Source organism: Musa acuminata, chromosome BXJ1-9, assembly GCF_036884655.1.
Source record: "Musa acuminata AAA Group cultivar baxijiao chromosome BXJ1-9, Cavendish_Baxijiao_AAA, whole genome shotgun sequence".
Classification (NCBI taxonomy): domain Eukaryota; kingdom Viridiplantae; phylum Streptophyta; class Magnoliopsida; order Zingiberales; family Musaceae; genus Musa; species Musa acuminata.
This window is the reverse complement of record NC_088335.1, coordinates 46,601,913-46,624,124: the sequence shown is the minus strand read 5'-3', so window position 1 is coordinate 46,624,124 and position 22,212 is coordinate 46,601,913. Positions and strand designations below refer to the sequence as shown.

At 37.8% G+C, this 22,212-nt stretch overlaps 2 protein-coding genes across 2 annotated transcripts; one reads left to right on the top strand and one right to left on the bottom strand.

Annotated features, from left to right (window-relative positions):
* Positions 1-7,855: 7,855 nt before the first annotated feature.
* LOC135593855 (small ribosomal subunit protein eS19z-like) lies at positions 7,856-11,338 on the bottom strand. Its single transcript, XM_065084165.1, has 4 exons — positions 11,163-11,338; positions 8,960-9,050; positions 8,662-8,845; positions 7,856-8,161 (listed from the first exon to the last, which is right to left on the bottom strand). Exons 1-4 carry the CDS (start codon positions 11,259-11,261, stop codon positions 8,089-8,091), a joined length of 447 nt encoding a protein of 148 aa, XP_064940237.1. The 5' UTR covers positions 11,262-11,338; the 3' UTR covers positions 7,856-8,088.
* A 697-nt stretch (positions 11,339-12,035) lies between these two features.
* LOC135593854 (pentatricopeptide repeat-containing protein At4g18975, chloroplastic-like) lies at positions 12,036-15,831 on the top strand. Its single transcript, XM_065084164.1, has 6 exons — positions 12,036-12,277; positions 12,371-12,417; positions 12,636-12,729; positions 13,985-14,128; positions 14,766-14,978; positions 15,259-15,831. Exons 1-6 carry the CDS (start codon positions 12,170-12,172, stop codon positions 15,496-15,498), a joined length of 846 nt encoding a protein of 281 aa, XP_064940236.1. The 5' UTR covers positions 12,036-12,169; the 3' UTR covers positions 15,499-15,831.
* Positions 15,832-22,212: the final 6,381 nt, after the last annotated feature.

Below are 22,212 nucleotides of genomic sequence, written 5' to 3'. Positions count from 1 at the left end.
TATTGTTTCCATGTATACCATACTAATAATGCAACATATGTTGCTAATCTTGTTCTATACTTATATCAAAATAAAAATTATATGTAGCATATTTTGTAGTAAATTATATTTTCTGGGAGCAAATTTTCTTCATATCCAAATCTCTGCCGGTCGATGAATAGAAGTTTAAATTTTACATCTTGATATTGTGGATTCTTGGAACTCTTTGTGGCATCACTGAGCAGCTATGATAAATGTGGCACTGTGTGCTAATGTGATCTTAGTGACATGCTGTGTGATCCTACTTGATACTGCTTTGTCCTCTCTATTTCATTACATGGAATTTTCTGTGTTATCATAAGGATGTGCAGCACCCTGATTCACAATTTTCCAGTAACAGGAAGAATTTGGGAAAGCCTCTTACTGTTGTGCAAAAGTTTACATAAACCTGTCTCTGGAACAAGATTTAAAATGGTTTCATCATCAATATAGAGGAAATACTTATTTTATCAGCCCGTGTATACATCATCTGTGGGTTGAGAAGAAGAACAGGCCATTAAGGAAGCACATTTGTTGATAGGAAATGTATCAAAGGGGAATTATTCATGCAGTTAGAGGCAGGTTTTCAGTTTTGGTGAATGTTGAGGATAAATATACCAGCAGAGAAATGCTTGAATATCAACATTATCAAAGGAGGGAGTTTAGAGACAGAGGCTGATTAATGGTACCCTTTGATCAAATTTCCAAACCCATGATTAGTAACAATTCTCATAATTCATAAGATTTATTTTGTTCTTGACTATTTTGATTGTCTTTCAAGTGCATACATAGAGTTTACACTTATATTACAGGCATACATAAAAGATACATATATTACATAATCTTAATATTTATAATAAAAATATTAAAGAATTTGAATTATCTTGATTTATTTATTGTATGTCTCCCTGAGATTATGTGTATGCAGTTCTGTTTTTTGGTCACTCCAGCTTTAGCAACAAAATTGATGTAAGACATGCCAGAATCTTATAATCAAGATTGGGATTGTTTTTGTTGAAGATGCATACAGGCATATCTGTCATCAGGATGAACATTGAACAAAGAAATGGTATAATTCTATAAGGTGGATGTATATTGTTACAGATTTTCTATGCAACCTGCTTATTACATGTTTTCTTCCTACCCAATGCAGCATTGGTGACAGAAGAACTGAAGATGAAACATCAAACATGAGTGAGAACAATGAAGATGGAGCTCAGGGAGGGCACGGTCCGCCGTTGCTGCTGGAGCCATTGGTGCAATCTGAAGCAGTAGAAGGTCCACCGGGGCCTTTTGGGAGGGACTGGAACATGATGTCCAGATTCACCATCTTCCTAAATCGCATTAAGCTCCGTGCTTCCACCACCGAGGATTGGAAGCTGAAGAGCAGCAAGATGAAGACCATGGCTGTCACTTTGAGCAGGTGAATCCTCGCAGAACTCATTGCCATTGCTGATGTTTCAGGGAAGACCAAAGATCGTATAGGTGGATGAGGAAATCTGATACATAGATGAATGGAGAAGTAAATGTATATATAGACTGTCTCTGGCCTCTATACAGTTCAAATCTCTTGAAGTATTTGACCGGGAATGAAATCACTCGCAGACGTTAAGGAAACATCGAGGCAATGAACTCTTTGACTCGTCTGAGTTGAATCCATCTTCTCCTTCCACTGGGTTTGGAAATGCTGCATTAAGAATGGAAGTCAATTCAGCTTTCCAGGTTGATTTTTGGAGCTGTACTGGTGGCACTGATCACCCTCATCCCTTGAAAAATGCTTTGTTGTTTCCTCTGACCATCTTCAACATTTTGATATGTGATACACGCATCGGATCATGGAAAATCTCTGAGCTGAATCAGCCATTAGTAGAGCTGAATGTTCATGTTTATGATTCAAAGGAAACTTTTGAGTGTGCATCAGTAAAACTTAATATTTTTATGCATGGAAAAGGTCATCTCTTTTTTATTTTACACAGGTTTGTAACTTTATGGAACCAAATGCAAACATTGATAATTGCCTGGAGATCATAGGAGTCACTAAACAAATTATTTCAGTTGCTATTGTCTAGTTTCAAGAAATATTAATCAGCAATATATTTCCATTAGAATATTTTAAATGCTTCTGGAACAATTATCCTCACAGTATTTGTGACACATAATGGACTCACCACTACTATAAGATATGCCATAAATTCATGCAGCCATAAAATCTGTCTTCAATCTCCATGAGAAGGAGGACCAGAGGTGTAGAAAAGCAGTGAGAACAAATCCCACTTTAGGGTGAACTAAAATTACTTTCTACTTTGATCACAAAACCAGAAGTTAGCTTCTGAGTCAACTCAAAGAATATATGGTTTTGACAAGTAGAACATGATGCAAGGATTTTAGTTGGTTAACTGGTCATGAAGTCCAAGAACACCACAACAATTTCTAAGTAAAAGTCTTTGAATGTGTGAGATGTCTGAAGCTATACAAATCCAGAGGAAGAAACTTCCCCAAGATCTGCTGTTAAGATCCCCATAGTTGATTGGAGAATGCAACACAAGCAGACACCAATTTGGACTTTTGCTGTGGTTGGCCTCCAATCCAAGTTGTATGCTGGGAGATTTTTCTGAGAAAGCTTCTCTAAGTTACTAGGAGTCATGGCCATGACTAGAATCCTTCTCATCTGAGAGAGTCATGCTAAAGACTCAGTGATCGTTGGTGCTGTTCAAACTTCTGCAGTTTTTTTTTGTTTTTTGCATATAATAAGTAGATATGTTATTCTCCTATTACTATGTAACACTTAACCAAATGTTCAAATTTGAAGATCTTAGCTGGTTGATAATAAGATTTTAGGATTGAATCTCATCTTCACCATTTATTTTTTGAAAAATAATATGATATCTTAAATTCTTCGACAATATCTATTGTCATTTTTGTGAGCCTATTTTAGTTATGAATTGATATCAGGATCAATTTGACTGAGCTCCTCTGGGTTCTATTAGGTCTGCAGCTTAGGTGGATTGGCCTAATACCAATCTTATCCCAACTCGAAAAAAGAAATTAGTCGCCCGTCATGCCAACGCCATGTAACACTAGTGAAAGGAAATAAGACTAAACAACCCGACACCCATTTGCCTATATGAATAGGAGTCCAAGAGACAGTTTAAGATAATTATTGAACTGTCTCCCATATGCAAAATATTCTCAAGAGTCTAGAGGACAACTCACTCAGATTTGTTACGAACTGCATCCCCTGAGAAATATTCACAGAAATATTCTCGAGAGTCCAAGGGGTAGCTCGAGATGATTATGAACCGTCTTTTCTTTGAAATATTCATTAAAATATTTTCGAGAATCCAAGGGGCAATTAAGGTTGCAAACCCACAATCCAAGGGGCAACCGTCTTTACATAATCTTTATAAGACATTCCGTCTACTTAAAGTCGGATGTAAAAATACACCCACAACTCTGGATGAAGGATACTTAGAGCTAAAAAAGTGAACCTCAGTACTTAAACATCGGAGGGATTGGCCCAGGAAGCTTGTCCTGACTTTGATCTTTATGCAGGTAACGACTCAAGAGAAGACACTCTCTATTTTGAATGACTCCACTCAGACGAATCAAGACTACATTGTATTGACAAAGATGTCAACGGCCCTGCTCAAGTGAGGCTCTACCCTCGACCCATAGTACTTTACTCAAATGAGACAACAACCACTCTTTCCCCCACATAGACACATCTACCTTGCCACAAGTACCAATGCAATACTAATATCCATTCAACGACCCTAGACCCTCATCTCCGAGAGTGTCACTAAGCCATCTACTCATCTCTATCGAGACATTCTTGAACCTTACCTAGAAAATACAAGCATTAGCTGCTATGATATAGGTCGTTACCCTGCCTATACCTCGGTTAGACCAACAGGCGATGTCAATGCCTTAACTACCGTCGACAGTTCGACAACCACTAGCATCGGCGTCCGCTAGGGTCCCCCCACCTGACAAGTTGCTAGCATCTTAGGGGCATCTGAGGCTTATCGAACCATCGGTCGAGGGAGCGCCCTACTCCTCGACCGTAGAGTTTAGTATACTATCCCAACATCGCCTTGCTCCTCTCAAATCCGAGACCCACTTAGCTGATTCAATGGACAACTCTTTAAGGATCCAACTACAATAAATGGACTGATGCTTGAAAGAGATGCACCAAGACTTTCATCAATCTAGGGGTGATGGGCAGGTCAACCCCACTTTGGGTCAATAATCATTTATTCAGGATATCTAGGAAGAGCTGTCCTAACAAACTTTTGCCTCTCATCATTAAAAGCTTTGACGATGCTAGACCCAATGGAGTATGTTGCCGCCTTCCAGACTCATAATAGATAGGAGACGATCTCTCTCCTCTTGCGATTAGCACAAATATCCCTTTGAGATCGCATCGAAGGGACACTCTATCATTGTTAAGGTGCCAATTGAGGAAGATATAAAGAAATCTCCCCCCTCCCCCACTACCATGGAACTAATCGATGAAAATACGAGGAAATCTCCCTCTCTCCCCTATTGTTGAGGCATCAATCGAAGAAGATGTGAGAAAATCTTCCTCTCTTCTGTACTGCTGAAGTGCTAATCGAGAAAGATATGATTTTTCCCTCTCTATGTGATTGACACAAGTGTCCCTTTGGGACTATGTCGAAGGGATGCTACTTGAGTATCTCTCTCTCTCTCTCTCTTCCATTACTAAAACAACAATTGAGGAGGATGTGAAGAAAATAGTTTCTCTCATCTTAGCGGTTGAGTCAAATATCCCATTAGGATAGTGCCAAAGAAATATATGAGTCGGGAAGACCCAACTCACGTAAAAAGAAATTCGCTACAATGAAGGATTGGGCCAAATGGCACCCGAAACGCATGAGTCGAGAAAAATCCGACTCTTACTAAGCGAAATATGGTTGAAATGTGTAAGTCGAGAAGACCAAACATGCATAAAGAGAAACCTGCTATGACGAAAGATCAGGCCAAATGGTGTCCGAGGTGTATGAGTTGAAAAAAGTCTTACATGTGCCAAGTAAAATATGCCACGGTAGAGATGCAAGGCGTAATATACCCAAGACACCTAATTAAAAAAAAGCCCAACTTATAGGAGGAGATCCTAAATGCTCTTATGCAAAAAAAAAAAAAAAAACCAAACAATGCACTCAAACCCAAGAGACCGAAGCACGCCTTTGGGGGAGGGGAACAAATAATAGTAAATATATAATTAGTCAGCCATCGCTCGCCATGCTAGTGCCACATAAGACTACTCGAGTTAATTACCGAACTACCTCCCTCACAAAATATTCACAGGAATATTCTTGTGAGTCAAGTAGGTAGCTTGGATTGGTTACGAACTGCCTACCCTATAAAATATTCATAGGAATATTTTTGGGAGTCCTGGGGTAGCTTGGGATAGTTACGAACTGCCTACCCTATGAAATATTCACAATAATATTCTTAGAAGTCCAAGGGGCAGCTTTAGTCAATTACAAATCGCCTTCCCTATAAAATCTTTATAGGATATTTCGTCTTCTTAAGGTCAAGTATAAAAACAAACCCTCAACTCCGGATGAAGGGGATTTAAAGTTAAAGAAGTGGACGTCGGTACTAACTTAAGCGTCAGAAGAACGGACTCGGGAATGTCCTCCCGACTCCGATCTTTATGTAGATAAAGATTTGGGAGAAAACACTCTTCGGATGACTCCGTGAATATGAATCAGGATCACATTGTACTGACAAAGATGTCAATAATATTTTTTTATAACAAGCCTAATTTTAAGATATTCTAATTTTGATCTACGTCCACATGCAAAAGCCAACCTTAAATTGACCAAAACCTATCTATGTATAATAATTCCTAGATCAAGAGAATAAGAGTAAAACAGAGCTTCCTATGGTTGTTGGTTCTAAATGGAATTGGCATAACATTTGTAAGATTGTTATCCGTGAGCCTCATGCATTAGTTGTGTCACAAGAGAACACATGAATGCATTTGATATCAAGGACGGTCTGGGTTTGGGAGATGACCTTTAAAGCGACCGTGCAATGACTTCTCCACTACCCTTCAATTTAATGAAACCGTGAACCTCTTTTGAGCTGCGATGAGATCAAAGTTGGAACCGTAAAAATAATCTTTCCGAGTTATATTATGTAAATATTGTTCTTCGGTTATTTAGAAGATCAAACTAATTTTCTGTTTACATAGGGAGTAGAATTTGTGCAACAAATCAACCTTCTCTTTATTCAAGTCTCTCTCTCTCTCTCTCTCTCTCTATATATATATATAAAGAAAAGCAAACCTCAAGTAGGAACGCCATACCCAAAGCAACAACAACTAGTAATGACTGAAAGATCGAACATAGCAATTAAAAGTAGAGGACATCCTCCGTTGTGATTCCTTTCCACTCCTCAAAACCAAGAACAGCACTCGGTCTCTTCTTACACAGCGCATACTCCAGGAAACACGATGGAAAGAAGGGACCAGAGAGGACGCATGAAGAACTCCTCACACTCGGTATACCGCAGCCGGGGCGAGAGCTCAGTGGTGAAGAGGATTCGGCCCCGCCGGCACAAGCCACTTCTCGACGCCGTATCTTGGATCGATCTCCTCCCCGACTGCCGGCGGCGATGGCGGAGACTGAATGCACCGAGACGGCAGCCTGTGCGCTGAAGAGGAAGAGCTCACAACTCGGTCGCAGAAGTTGGCCTCCTTGGGGAGACGAGTACCTGACGCTGGTGAGAGGAAGAAGACAACCAAGATGAGAGCCCAGAGCGTGACGTAGGGAAAGCAAGGAAGCTTCATGGCTCTCTCGATGGCAGGAGTGCATGAAGAAAGAGAGCTGCTGAGCTATACAAGAGAAGCGTAGGAAAGATGGGGAAGAGGGAAAAAGGAGGCGGTGGAGTTTAAACGAAAGGCAAGAGACCCATGAACGATATGGCCACCTTAGTAAATGCAGGCAAGGGAGGAAGGTGTGGAGATGTTTGTGGTAACTCTGTGCTGTTCTTCCCCATGGAGCCATGCATGCAGCTACTCCTCCATGTATATTTCGAAGGACCAGAAACCTCGTCTTTTGTCTAAACTTGATTAATTCATGGAGTATATGGTCATGGGGTCCAACTAACCTCATGGGGAGATGAGTCTCGTGGCTCCGTAAAGGCAGAGACTATCCCAAGAAGGGGAGACGATAGTGAAATGTGTGACTCTCGTAATGGAGAGCCGAGTCAGAGTAGAGAGAAACCGTCAAGTTGGCCAGTAAAGTAACTTTGGATTCACAGTGGGTTTAGACACTCGGATTTGATCATCACAGTCGTGAAACTATGAGTGCTGCACTTATAAAATTTATATTAAAATTTTTATAAAAATATATATTAAATTTTTTATAATTATAAAAATAAAATATCTAATTTCATTTACCTAATTACCGAACAATCTTTATCATATAACCTATTACCATCCATTAGAATATTAAAATTACTTTAAAACTATTATTTTCATACTTCCATCAATAAAATTAAATATGTTATGATAAATAAAATTAGATATTTTATTTCGATAACTAAAAAAAATTTAATATAATTTTTTTAAAAAATTTAAAAATTGAGATGCCAATAAGTGAGATGAGATAATATGTAATTAACTCGTGCCTCAACATAGGCAAAGATCGATCAAATCCAACCTGATAGGAGGGATTTCAAAGCTCATTCCCATTGCCTCAACAAGTGCCAAAATCGAGATCATCTATAGTTTGATATCGCAACCTTCCTCTCCAGATGAAGACTGCAGCTGTTGCATAAAAAGCATCCACTATGGCACCAACAATTAGCTCAAAACTTATATTAGTTGCAGCAAAAGGGTTTCTAAGCAACGAGGCAAACCGACACCATTGAAGTGAAACCTACATTTATCTTAGATTGTCAGATTGGTGGCTAATACAAGAAAACAAATCATGTAGCATGCTCAAAATAATACATCCAACTTTTCACCAAAGTAACTCTGCTGCTGAGGATCTGAACAAAATGTCTCTGAATTGATGCGATGGAATCAGAACACGATCAGGGAAGCACCGATACCCGCCCAGCGACTTGATCAAGATCCCGCTGTCCTTGAGAAGTGATTTTCCTTCCTCTGCTTAAGAAAAAGTGATCAAATTAGCATTGATGTCATATAAAAAAACTGTGGCTGAAACAAATGAAAGTGATCAAATTAGCATTGATGTCATATAAAAAAACTGTGGCTCAACAAATGAAGCAACGAACCCTATTTTATGAGGTTTAACTAAGCAGGCTGTTACATCACATCATCATTTTCTTGAAGTTAAACTGAAATGTCCTTAAAGAAGAGTAAGGGGTCCAGACACCACATTACAAATGCTGCAACTGTCAGCTGCTGGTAATATAAGAAAGCGAAAGTTTGTATCGAGACATGACAAGTAGTCTAAATAAGAATTCAATTTCATCGAAAAACCATGACGTAAGATCAAACTAAACATGTTTTCATCTTTCACTTACCGGCTACATACTGATATTCAAGAAAATATCATCTTGATAAATAACAAAAAAGTGCATGATCAAAGGAACCAGCAACTCCAGTCAGAGGTGAGAACAATAGATGAATGAAATGCTTACCCTTTTGGGTTGATTTCGATGATATTCATTGTTTCCAACTGCTGCAAAATGTGGCGAGCAATTGCCCCACTGCTCTTGCAGAAATGTGGTGGGCGACTTCCATTCCTCTTGCGGCCTCCATAAATCTTCTGAAAGCCACCTACTCCAATTCCCTGCCTCAAGTATATTTTTCTAGCCATTGAAGCTGCAACAGTAATTAAATGGATACATTAGAACCATATGAGAAATGATGCGCCAAACAACTCATCACAATGGTGGCCACTACTTTGAATGACAAAATTATCATGTGTGATATTACCAGCTCTGATGTAGTACCAATCAGGGTCATAAGGAGCAAGTTCCTTAAACCTTCCAGTCTTCACAATGTCTGTCCACTCAGGAAGCTCCATCTATCCATTGAAGTGGTGAGACAAGTAGAATCAGAACAATGTTGAAGAAGTGTTGACCCAAAGTGTAAGAAAATAAAAGTTTCCGCTTACACAAAGCATGCAAGTACAACCGATATCAACACGCGTGATTCGTCCAAAAACTTGACTTTGGCACAATTGATTATTTTAGAATTACTCAAAACTCAATCTAACTAACAATGGCAGAAAATTCACTTGAAAACCCCAAAATCAAATGCATCTGGTAAAAAAACTAATAGAACATTACTAGTATAAGAGTTTCTGGGATCTCAATATAAAACAAAGGGGTAAGTCCATAATAATTGCAAAAAGATGTAGGACTTGTCTTACACCCTTCACTAATTAATTACCTAAGCAGCTGCAACTGGTTCAAGCCACTGGCTGGGCCACCTATGCACACAACCACCGATAACAAGAGTATATAAAAGATTAATAAACGATATCATTGGCAAGCCATAGAAATGCACCTAACACAACCAATTTTGGGATAATCACGCACCATATAGCCAAGCAAGTTTTATATTTTATTAGATGCCTTGACAAATCATCATTAGATCTTTGCCTTGTTATGGGTAAAAAAGAGAATAAAAAGCAACGCAAAAGAGAACTAATTGAATCCTATATCTTATAATTTTCATAGAAACTACACTTTGCCTTTCTTATCAGCATACCTTTTAACACCCACTATTGTCATCCTAAACTTAGTTGGATCATTTAAATAGAATCCAAACAAAACCACAATTTACAAGTTTCTTTATTCATCTATCAATCTCACAAACAAAATTATAGTCATGCACCTCGAGAGCGGGAGCTACTATTTAATATGCAACATATTACTTTCATAGAACATGGAATGAGATAAAAACAGGCATTCTAAGATGTCCAATTTCATCTTCCTTCTAAACAGTATTGCAGCTGCTATTTTCAGATGTTTACTTGCCTCATCATGCTCCAAAGAAATCTTAGTTCTATGCAAAAGGGAAAGAGTTTAAACATGCAAACAATTCATAGCTCAAGCATGGTCAGGGCAAATCTAGAACTATATCTTAAAATTACAAGCAAGCTTCCAATTTCCTACTTGGTGAGCAACTACTAAAAATAACAAACTTCATATTGCTTCATCACATTTTGTCCTATTTTCTTGGGTACATCATTACTATACAGCTAATAGCACACTCTACAAGGTTCAGAAAGACCATGGTACACCATTGATAGATACTGCAAAATCTAGATCTTAAAATTACAAACAAACTTCCAATTTCCTACTTGGCTAGCAACTACTAAAAATAACAGACTTCATATTGCTTCATCACATCATCATTACCAAACAGCTAATAGCACACTCTACAAGATTCAGAAAGACCATGGTACATCATTGATAGATACTGCAAACTCAAGCATTTCTTACTCAATATATCAACATGACATATACTCAATGGCCTTAAACATATAACCACATAAAAGGGAGGAAATAAAGGTTAATGAGAAAAGGAGGTACATTTCCTTACTAAGGAAGCACAAAAAGGAAACTTATTCACCCAAAAAAAAAAGTTTCACCCTACACTCAAAAGATGAGGATAGTACAAGATGATGAATCCAAGTCAAATATTCTGCAAGATACAAGGTGTAAACATAGATAATAATTCCTCCTATCTTTTAGCCTAAACAATTACTACTTGGAAATAGAATTTATAACGACAAAACTTTCTTTATTTGGAAATAAGTGACCAATATAATATACATGATATTTATTGGAAAATTCAATGTGGCAAATTGTGCCTACGAGTGTCATTAGCTTCGATTGCCTCTACTATCATTCAAGTACAACATGAAACTAAAGCTCAAAACAAGAGAAGGCGGGTAACCAGTTGCATTCAATCAGAAACAGATTGCATAGAGTTACTACATGATCGCTCTACCTAAGATACCGTTTACTGTCAATAAGTGTCTGATTGGTACACTCTGATCATAAGAAACCCTGATGCTCGAGAAATTCACTATGCTTTACCAGAAGCATCCCCCAGGACATATACATCTCCTAAACCACTTATTTAATTGGATTTTTTTTGTTTAAGAGGAGACGATGGATCAAACCTTGCCGGATCTCTTGAGATGGGCGGAGTACGCCTTGACGAACTCGTGGGGTGAGACGTCCTTCACGGTCTTGGCCACGGCATTCTCCACGGTTGCCATGAAAACCGCCGCTGCTGCTTAGTGCGCACGCGAGAAAAGAGACGGCGATCCGAGTGAGGTAGGGTTTCCAGAACAGAGCTGAGCGCCCCTTTTATAGAAAGAGACGGGCATGCGTTGCCCCTCCTCATAATCTTCGCCTGGCTTGGGCTTGCTGTGGAATTGGCCCATTGGGCATAAAGCCCCATTTACTACTACCGGAGGCCCTTTGCTTAACTGCTCCCCTATCTGCGTTGTCATTGTTGTGGGGTCCACGTGGGACCCATCGGCAACCATACTTGTCCGTGCAAAACGACGCCCGTGTAATTACCAATTTCAACGTTTTTTTGTTTACTATTTTATCATAATAAAAATATTATCATTAATACTTCTTTCATAAATAAAAACATAATGTACTCATATGAAAATGAGTGTCGCAAATGAGTTTAAAGAAGAATGATTATATTGAATATTCAAATCAACTCTCATTACATAAATAAATTTAGAAGAACAAAAATATTTATTAAAAATAGAATAATTTAACATAGAATTTTGTTTTGTTTAATTCGTGTTTTGATTTGCTTCTTATCCTATGAATTGTTTGGTCCGTTTCTTATATTGCATTGTATTGAGCCTGACCTGGCTCGTTTGGCAACGTTGATCGCCACTTACCTCACGACTCTGGGTACACCAGCCCAATCGCACTTCTCCCGCTCGCTTGAAGTGTGCCACGTCATCTTATCGTGCCATGAGCCGTGCATTATTTCATTCCCTCAGTCTCCCCGTCGACCCCTTCTATCTGATTCCGCGTCGTTCCGGCGCTGTGGAGGTACGAAAAGGCACCCGCGCGCCGCCGGAGAAGGCGAGGCTTCGGCAGTGTTGCCTTCTATTGTTCCCTTCATCGTTGCTTCTTCCCAATCGATACCACACCCATGGCGAGATGTGCTTGGGGTTTAGGAGAAGTCCCTCCCCTCTGCGATTTATGCCGTCTGACAGACTTGAGAGGCCTCCCTTCCCTCACCTTCATTCCTGCCTCAAAGGTCGGTCATCCACATGCGAATTAGCGGTTGCAAGTTAGTAATTCTTCTGCTTCAGAGTCCAATCAATTCGGGGGTTTGTTCCCTTCTTTGCAGATTAGAGTGAGCCGGTTCGTGCAGTGCTCCAAAAGAGATCCGTCGTTGTATAGTGCCTTTTCCTTCTCAGATTTATATGCCGTGTTTTCTATATCAAGCTTTAATCTTTGATTGAAATCAACTTTGTGCTGCAAATCATATTTATGTAGCTAGGGAGGTTTCTTTATTTGTTAGATTATAGTAGGCAGAAGTTCTCTTGAAATGGTTCCTCTAAGAACGTATTCGTTGAATCTACTATAATATTTTACACTGACATGGCTTACAGAAAATTGATGAAGGCCAGCAAAAGGGAGCACCATTTGTGGATGAAGAGAGATTCAACTGGATCTGGACAAAAAGCTCTCAATCTTGTCCGTACTGTAAGATATTGCCTCTTCAGGTGTAACCTATATTACATTTACTTTTGCTTTGATATTTTAGGCAGTTAAAGGTTATGGTATTTTATTAGAAGGTTTTGTTGTAATATTTGCCTTATTATTTCGGTTTATATCTTTTCTTATGTGAACATTTCAATAATCAATCAGTGAAAAGTGTTGGTCAATCATTTCAAAACAGAGTCATGGGTGTTGTAATCTACTTATATTTTTCCAAAATTGCTGGTGTTGTTGCTACACTAGCTGAAAACATTTGATAACTGGAACCAAGTTTATATCCAATTGTTTTATGAAGGCCAAACTCTGGTGTATATTTCTACACCATCAACCTTATGAAATAGCTTCCTTCATCCCTACATTGTTTTATTATACTAGGAAACATAATGTAATAGCTTTTTCAGATGCTTGTTTCCTTAGTTTCTCATAGGCGCATGGTATTATGTTCTATGGCACCATATATGAATGCCATAATTGTAATTACATACTTAATTAAATATTGGGTGCCCATGTAGTCTTCGGCTTATACATCCTTTGAGCATGTTAAAGATGGATTTGTCCCCATATTGATGTTTTATGCGATTTATTTAATTTTCCAACTAGCTACATGGGACTGTCTACTTGGGTCCTTGTTCGATGCTTAGCAATGTCACTTGCCATATGTTATTATCCAATGTCTATTGTATCCATGTCCTTTCTAATATTTTCTAAGTAAGCGTTCTTTCATCTAACTCTTTCCCTCCTAAAACCTTTATCTTAAATCTAATTGATTTTTTTATTTTACCATCTGTCTTAAGAACATCAAACCAGCCTACTAAAATAGAAACAAATTAGTAACTAAAGCTTTTAAATCTTAGATTTTTTATTTCTAAATGAAATGTTGGTTCCCACTCTCTTCCTCATTTTCCTCACTGATTTATCTTATTTTCTCTTTTTCTTCAGTTTTTGTTGAATATGAAATGGTAGAAACATGATCTACTCTTTATGGATCTGGAACTTTAGGGTTAAGATCATCGGTTTTTGAGGTTTGTCTTTTGTATTTGGCACATTGATTGAGGTTTTTTTATAAAGTTTTCAATTTTGGGTATTGGACCAGTGCTGGTCCATGGTCAGACTGGTAGGGATCCGTTTTGTTCCTGCATACCGATGCATGATATGTTGGAACATATCATGGTACTGTCGTGGAGGGAGAGTGACGTGGGGAGGAAGATTTAAAAAATAGCTTATTGACCATATTTTACAGGTTGAGAAACTTCCTAATGAGAAAGAAGTCATTTATGGTGCATTGGACAAGTGGACTGCTTGGGAAACTGAATTCCCTGTTATTGCTGCAGCAAAAGCATTGGAAATTCTGCGAAAACGAAGGAAGTGGCTCCGAATAATTCAGGTTTGGCTTACTGATGTTTTTCTACCTGAACTTATTGCAGTCATTTATGGTTTTCAAACTTGATAGAAGTAATTACATCAAATGTAGCTTATCTAAATATGGAACTTGATCAGCGAGATTTCAGCTTGTTAGGTTTAATTCTTCCTAAGGTGCACATGAAATCCAACAAAGTTTTACAACAAGCTTTAGCAGTTTCAACACGAACAATTTCTTATTGGATTCCCTAACTGGATTATTTTAAAGATCCTTCTGGTTTATCATTCCTTAAAAATGTCCAAAAAAATGGGGATCTGTTGGATCAAAAGTATGGGATTTCTTTTGATTCCGCCTCCACCATCTAAATTCTTTGGGCTCGCACCGTTGAAAGATTTTCTTGTTTGTATCAGGATACGAGAGGAACAATCTCCACCCCTCTTTTTCTTCTTTTTTGCTTTCTTCTCTCTAAGTTCTTTCCTTTTTTTTCCTTTTGTATGACCTGATTTTTCCTAGATTTTCAATTAAACATCATGTTGGTCACTGGGGACTTTTATATGGTAGCTATTAGTGAATAAGATAAGTTTCATAATTCATACTCTTTGACCTCTAACGAAATGGCATATTAAAAATTATGATATTGGCTGGTCTGTTCTCAAATCAGGTTACCAAGTGGATGTTAAGCAAAGGCCAAGTACTTACAATGGGAACATATGACACATTACTTCTAGCATTTGATATGGATGGAAGGGTGGATGAAGCTGAATCCTTTTGGAATGTCATTCTACAAACTCATACTCGTTCAGTATCCAGAAAGTTGTTTTCAAGGATTATTGCTTTGTATGACCATCATCACCACCCTGAGAAGATTTTGGAGGTAAGCAACATTTTCATTGTAACTTTGTAAAAATAGCCAATTGTTCCATTCTTTGCTGCAAATATTGTTTTTCAGCTATCTTTTATGATCATTTGTTTGATGGACGGCAGTGAAGTTGCACAATATGACCTTCAAAAATATTTTTTTTCTTTTTTTTGCTGCAACTCAACATTTTTGATAACTATTGAAGCTCGTCAAAGACTCTGGTCCTTTTACACCAAGCAGGGTTTGTTAAGTTTTCACAGCTTAAGGTTTGATATTTTCTGGTTGCTAATTTCAGGTTTTCGCGGACATGGAGGAATTAGGAGTGACTCCTGATGAAGATACTGTTACGAGGATAGGAAGAGCATTTACGATATTGGGCCAAGAGGACAAACCGGATCTGTTATCAAAAAAATACAAGAACAAATGGAAGTACCTCCACTTCAATGGTGAACGTGTTAGAGTTCATGCAACAAAACATTGTGCCGAGCAATCAAAGTCATGCAAAGAATTTAAAACCAACAGTACCCCAAGATAAACATGGCAAATTGCGGATTGGTGAACCCGATGTCAGTATGGGGTTAATTGGCCAACAGCTTGGAAGTTGAGTGTTGATTGGAGGCTTTAAGCATACAAATATAGATTATAAATCTGCATTTCTTGTCTTGTAATCCTATGATTGATGGATGCCAATGTTCGACAACAAGACACTCCTCTAGGAATTGTGATGACAAATTTATGATGTATCTTCTGACTTGATGAACGCCTTAAATCACCGGTATTGTCTCCTCCATCGAACAATAAGTTTGTACCAGTATATGGACTGTATGAAATTTCAAACCTGAAAGGTACCAAGTCATTGTGAATTCTACAGTTGCTGTCGGCAAAATCTATGTTCTATGATATCCTCTTGTTTCACTTGACTCAGTGTTATGACATTTCTCGTTGTCCTCTACCCAACTGCTTGGCCTTTCTCATTGCCATCTCGTCCTCTTTCAATGCGCACAATATCAGGAGTTAAAGGACTTCTATCCATGGTAGACTGATCATGGAGAAGTCTCATTTCTATGTTATCTCTTATTAATATCATTAGTTTTTATGATTGAATGAGTGAAGTCCTAGAAAAATCAATCTTTTTGGATTTTTTTTTTCCTGTAAGATGCTTATTTTTCATATTTCTCAAAGGGTGTTTATATCTTTTTATAATCATCGAATTACCACTAACATGACCCAACATAGTTTTTCTAAACCAGTCCATAGGGTGAACTGACTCCAATCCTCCATATATAAGACTTTAGTTACAATGTTTTTATTGCATAAATTTATAGTATTTTTGATACCTCCACCAAAATATTGTAAGACTATACAAAAACTCTATGAAACAAATGGACTCAAAACCTAATAAAAATAAACTCATATATAAAAATAAAATTTTAAATATGTATTCTTATTAATTTACGATTAAGAAGAAATAGACTTTCGTGTTAGTTATAATACTCTCGAATAGGTTTATAATATTTTAAAAAATATTATAAAATATATTATAATTGAAGAACTAAACTGGTTCATTCTATGAATCAATCCGCTAAAAAAGAGTGCTACAAGATATTTATGAAAACATGAAAGAAAATATAATACAAGAAACCTGAACGATTTGAATATAACCTATCCCGCTCGTTCCGTCACGGTGTCATCCCGACACGACTGTGTTCGACGAGAAAGAAGACATTAGCATGCAGCTGCAGCTCTTCCTCATTCTTGGCAGCCATATGAATCAAACTGCAGTGTTCTTATATATATATATATATATATATATATATATATATCAGGCAATAGAAGCAAAATGATGATGCTCCACGAGTGACACTTCTACTGCTGCCACTGCAAACACGACAGCGTTGATTAGTAAATGAGGGGACAGAAACTAATATCATGTCTTCTCGATTGTAGAGATAAAGCTGAAGCTAATTCATCTGCGGTTGCACAGGAAGAAAGATAAAATAATGTGAAAAGATAGCCGCATGAATCAACATGTTCCCAGCAGCTGCTTGGACTCTGGTGAAATCTGCGGAATAGCTCCCAAGAAGGAGCTCCTGAGGAGAGCACCTTTTGCAGTCACTCTCAGCCACCCAAGCATGAGTGTTCTTCTTCTTTAGCTCGAAGAAGACCCCCTTCCCCTTTCCAAGGTTTCAGTGTCACTCCATGGAGAATCTAGAGATTGAGAAGCATGAGTGGGCAGTAGGTCAGGGTTTCCACTGTGAACAAAGTACATTTCCCAAAGATTTGGGTGCAATTTCTCGACACTGCTTGTTTCAATCTGATGCCAATATGCCAAGCTTTTCCTCGATGGAAAATGTTGGCGGAGCCAAAGGTTCTTGTTCAACCCTGAGTGAGTGTCAGATCAATGAACATTCTGTAAGTAAAAGTTCCAAAAGGAAGGTTCATGGAGGCAGCAAACCCCTCCATGATAAGTCTCAGGTGGTTTCCTCCAGCTTTGAGCAGCTTGCAGCCTGTACAAATGGGGAGATTATACCAAATGATGATGGAGTTGGAGCCTCTCAAGCTTGCACAAAATCTAGCTTTCGCTTGGATTGCAAGCAGATTTATAATCTTCAGGAGCAAAGAGATGATGAAATTCCGATTGGTGATCTCCAGCAAAGCACCTCATCCTCCTCCATTACCACCATCAACCACTCATCTTCTCCGTTTCAAGATGTCATTGACAAAGACATGACTCAGATGCCGAAGAAGCGTAGAAGGGCAATCTCAGACCTCTCACCATGGTACAAAGAGGTGACAGGGGCTGCTCGACAGCATGATAGTATGAGGTAGTTATCAGTGGCATTCAATACTGGGGCATGAACTGTGTGATTGTGCTTCATTAATCACAAGAACTTCATTTTATTCTTTGTCTTTACTTGTAAGTGAAGAATTTTTCACTGTTTGCAGCAGCACAGAATTAGATTGGGCACGAACTACTAACCGACTTACAGAGAAGGTCTGTGCACGGTTTATAGTGTGTGGTATTATATGCTTGTGACATGTCTTTTAATTTGCTCTATGACTTGTAATTTGGAAGGCATGGGCTTTGTTTTGATCCACAGATTGTTGCTGAATGTTTACTAAGGAGCAGCCAGTCAACTGCCCGATCATGGCAAAGGCTGATTTGGACTACTCAGCTGATGCAGCAAATCTTTCCTCCTCTGCCATGCATATCTCTTACTGCTAATGCCTCCACTACATATGAAAACATTGCTTATACTGCTGCTAAGTTAGCATTAACTGATGCATGCAGTCATATCTGCAGCACTGAAGTAAATCGAGTCCAGCATTTGACAGGTGGAGATATGTAAGCTTTGCCCTTGTAGTCACAGCTTTGATAGAGAGCATTACCGCATGTTTTTTAAGTGCTTCTACATTGTGATACAAACTCAGACGGTATAGCACATTCGTGCTCTGCATTATCTTCCATTGTAGAGTATTTACAGAATTTTCATGATCACATGTTTTGGATGCTTGTTAATTTTGACGTGTGACTTAGAAAATTTATCCATCTTTGTAAGAATTCTAATTTTCTTAATAAAACATCTTTTCCAGGGTATCTAAAGAAATTAACATGTCTGAGAAGGATGGAGATTGTTCTTTCTCAAATATACTGGAAAATTGCCTTCAGAGATTCAGGAAGCTTGAGACTGGTTTTCTGAGGTACAGACAATGTTCAAGTCTACTCGGAGATTCCCCTGCTTTTTTTTTTTCTCCTTTACAATTGTTCTCATTCCTTGGTATGCAAATTAATATTATCTATTATGTAATTTGTCTTTTTTCTGTTTTGTGAATAGTGTATTATTATCTCTTATTATTTTAGACTATTTTACATGCTTATATGGTTTAGTGCAGTTTCCCTTGTTGAACATGGTGAAATTCGTTGTTTTTATAGAAGATACTTTATAGAATGAAATTTCATGTTTGACTTGCTCCCCAGAAGACAAATGCCAAATATCTAGCTAGCACTGATCCAGTTTATTGATTCATATAAGGATCATCTTCAAATTGATAATTCATTATACAATTCTGAGATTGACATAGAAATCTCTTAGAACCTTCTTCTTCTTGTTATCTTCTTTCCTTCTGTTGTGATCTGAAAAAAAATACTTTTGCTTCCATGTTAATAAGTTGCAGATGTGTTAATTTTTCATTTACCTTAATGCTATTTATGAAAAATGTAAAAACATCTCTTTAGATTTTGCTTGAAATTCTTTGTACAGAAGTGGAAATTCGTGGATTCACCAGCCTACCAGACATGAACCTGGTTTGAAACTAGTAGGTCCCAGTTTAGTTTATCTTGGTCTGGTCATTAACAAGTTCATGTGATTAACCTGAGCATTAAATGGGAATGGTTTAGATTCAGGAATGACCGAAATTGACTTGATCAACAATCAACTTGAATATGGTAGCATGTCATCTTCCAGGAACTGTTAATTGTAATCATGAGCTGGTCATATAAATGGGTAAAAGGGAGCCATCCAGGAGTTGATGTGTCGTGTTTGGTTCAAATCCAGAACTCTGGTTACTGCTTTCTGTTATGAAGCTCGATTGGAAAACTTGATTGCTTTGGATTCAGCCTAGGTCCAAGGAGTATATGTTCTATTTGTTTGGTACTGAATGGACAGAAGAAGCTTGAGTATGAAGCTGCAACTTCTGATGGTATATCCAAAATGTCTAACTGCATAAGTTTTAGTTTACGTGTTTTAACTACCTCTACGGAGTTCTTTATTCAACCCTGAATGCACCTCATTTTCAATTTGCATTTATTCTTTTCTGAGAAGCATCTAGAAAATTTTAGACACAAGTTATTGCAAATGCACTCATCAGAAGAGTATACATATTACACACAACTGGGTCAATGGTAAGAGGGGAAGTTATACACGGCGGATACATGAGCTTTCTATGGTTTGAAAGTTATAATTGTGCATTAAAATCCCTAGATGAAAGAACCCGAGAAGTGAAGAAGTTAGAATATAATGATGTAAGAAGGATATCCAGAGGCAACTCCGGCAATTGCAAGTATCAAGACTTTGCAACATGTCTTCAGTGCTTTTGTTTATATTTTGTGTGTGAAATTAGCAACCAAATTAGATTTTTGGCATTGTTCTGAGATGAGTACTTTACAGCATAACAATTTACAACATATGATTGACAATTGGGGTCGCTCTTCCACTGACTATTGCACACAGTGGAGCTGATTGGGATAACTGACGATTAAATATTTCATACTGTACATGGATTTACTTTTGCAAAAACATTTCAAACTATAAACTAATAGCATGTTACAGCCACATCTAATGGTGCTAATTTATAGGGATTTGACAAAAGCTTGAATAACAAAAAAAGATCATAATGAGTGTTCAGAGTGACAATGTCTCAGGAAAAGACACAAATAGTAAGACCCAGAATTGTCAGCAAGGTTACAGGAAATCAATGAAATTTGCATGGCAATTTTAGAAAACAAAGCAATACCTCAGCTATTCACTTCATAAATGCACACTTCAGTGGAGATATATTGTTGAGACTTCTCAAACATATCAGTATCCATGTGCTGGATGGATTACAATGATCATGTACGAACCCCTAGACAAATACCAGAAAAGGTTCCTATGTAAGTTTGTCTAGTGACATTGTTCAAGATATATGGCTGCAGTTACTAGCATGATGCATTATTTGACATGTATGGTTGTACAAATAGAAAAAGGCCTCTGAGGGCATGAACTAAATGAACTATGGTGATCTTTACTCCTTGTGGATGCATGATATCCACAGATTGTCAATTTGTGGTTTCTTTTATATGTAGAATATACACATGAGATGTCAATTTTATGGGAAAACATTGAGAAGTATTGATATCACTGTAAAGAATGTAGTAGATAATATTAGTGAAGCCTTTATCTGACTTCTTTCATCATTCAATCATTCTTTTTTATTCGTCTAATCAATCTCTTATCTTAGATGGGAAAAAGGATATTCAACATTGGATTTGAGAATGGAATGCCATGACTTGGAGAAGTACACCACCATCATCCGGTTTGCGAGGTTCCATGTACTAGCCGAGACTGATGGATTAGAGAACTCAATCCAAACTGCAAACTGTGAAGTATTTCTCCAGAGACATGTGACAGCTCTCCGGACCCCTGAAAAGCTTCCTAAGGGCCTCAGCTATCTCTCTCTCTAAATCACCAATTACTCACTAGCCTTTTCTTTTAACTTCATCACCTGCAGCATCTTCCTACATGAACACAGCAAAACGAGAAAAGGAAGGAATGTAGCTGCAAATGCAATAGATGGAAAAAGCTGATGCAAATATGGTGTGGGTGTTTGTCTTCTGAAATGGACATCATGAGATGCCTTACCTTTGTTTGTCCACAAGCAAAGATTTTTGTATATATGAAAAAGTAGAAATAGTCTATCATATCATTTTGAAATCTTTGAGGTTGAAAGTAAATTATCTCACAGATCCCCTAGTGAAATCAGAGCATGCCTTCTCTCCTTCTCAGCATAACACAAGTTTATTGCTTTTCTTTGTACTTGTCAAGTGAACATAACATTTAATATTTTGTGGCACAAAGATGGTACTTAAGTATGATGATTAAACTCACTGGCATTACAATGCTGAATGATATGACAATGCGACTTAATTTGCATTCATGAAAGCCATCTATTATCTCATAATTCAAAGAATATTTTTCTTCCAGCAGTTACAAGGATTACAGAAGAGAGTATGCCTAATGATAGAGTTTGTCCTGCTGCTGCTTGAGAGAATCATGGATTTCAATTGTGAAGATACACTCATCCTCTTGCAGGAGAACAAGTTGCATTGCTTTCCTCAGATTATAGAATTGACACTTTGCTGATATTCTCTAATAACAAGATTATAGGCAATATATTTTGCATGGCAACATCCTGCATTCTGCCATACTTGTCTATTTGGAATGCATAACTGGGGGCACTGGGAATCCTATTCGGGTGAAAGTAAAAAGGAAAAGAGAGAGAAAGAAAGGAAAACAAAGAATATAAAAGAAACATTAACAAAGAAAAAAAAAAAGTAAAATTACACTTGCATTTCAAAAGACCAACATCCAAATAAAATTAACATCATATGATGCCTCCTGTTACTGGAATTGAAATGGGATTGCAATACTCACAAGTCTCTAGTTTCCAGTGTCTTGAAATGCCTGCTATCTGCTGCCGTTTACAAGAT

Excerpts from the sequence above, each read along its gene's own strand:
- LOC135593855 (XM_065084165.1), bottom strand. The coding sequence starts at position 11,261 with ATGGCAACCGTGGAGAATGCCGTGGCCAAGACCGTGAAGGACGTCTCA. Across the intron at positions 8,846-8,959 it reads TTGGTACTACATCAGAGCTG|CTTCAATGGCTAGAAAAATA; the intron begins GTAATATCACAC and ends TTACTGTTGCAG. Across the intron at positions 8,162-8,661 it reads ATCGAAATCAACCCAAAAGG|AGGAAGGAAAATCACTTCTC; the intron begins GTAAGCATTTCA and ends TTTCTTAAGCAG.
- LOC135593854 (XM_065084164.1), top strand. The coding sequence starts at position 12,170 with ATGGCGAGATGTGCTTGGGGTTTAGGAGAAGTCCCTCCCCTCTGCGAT. Across the intron at positions 12,418-12,635 it reads TCCAAAAGAGATCCGTCGTT|AAAATTGATGAAGGCCAGCA; the intron begins GTATAGTGCCTT and ends CATGGCTTACAG. Across the intron at positions 12,730-13,984 it reads CTCTCAATCTTGTCCGTACT|GTTGAGAAACTTCCTAATGA; the intron begins GTAAGATATTGC and ends CATATTTTACAG.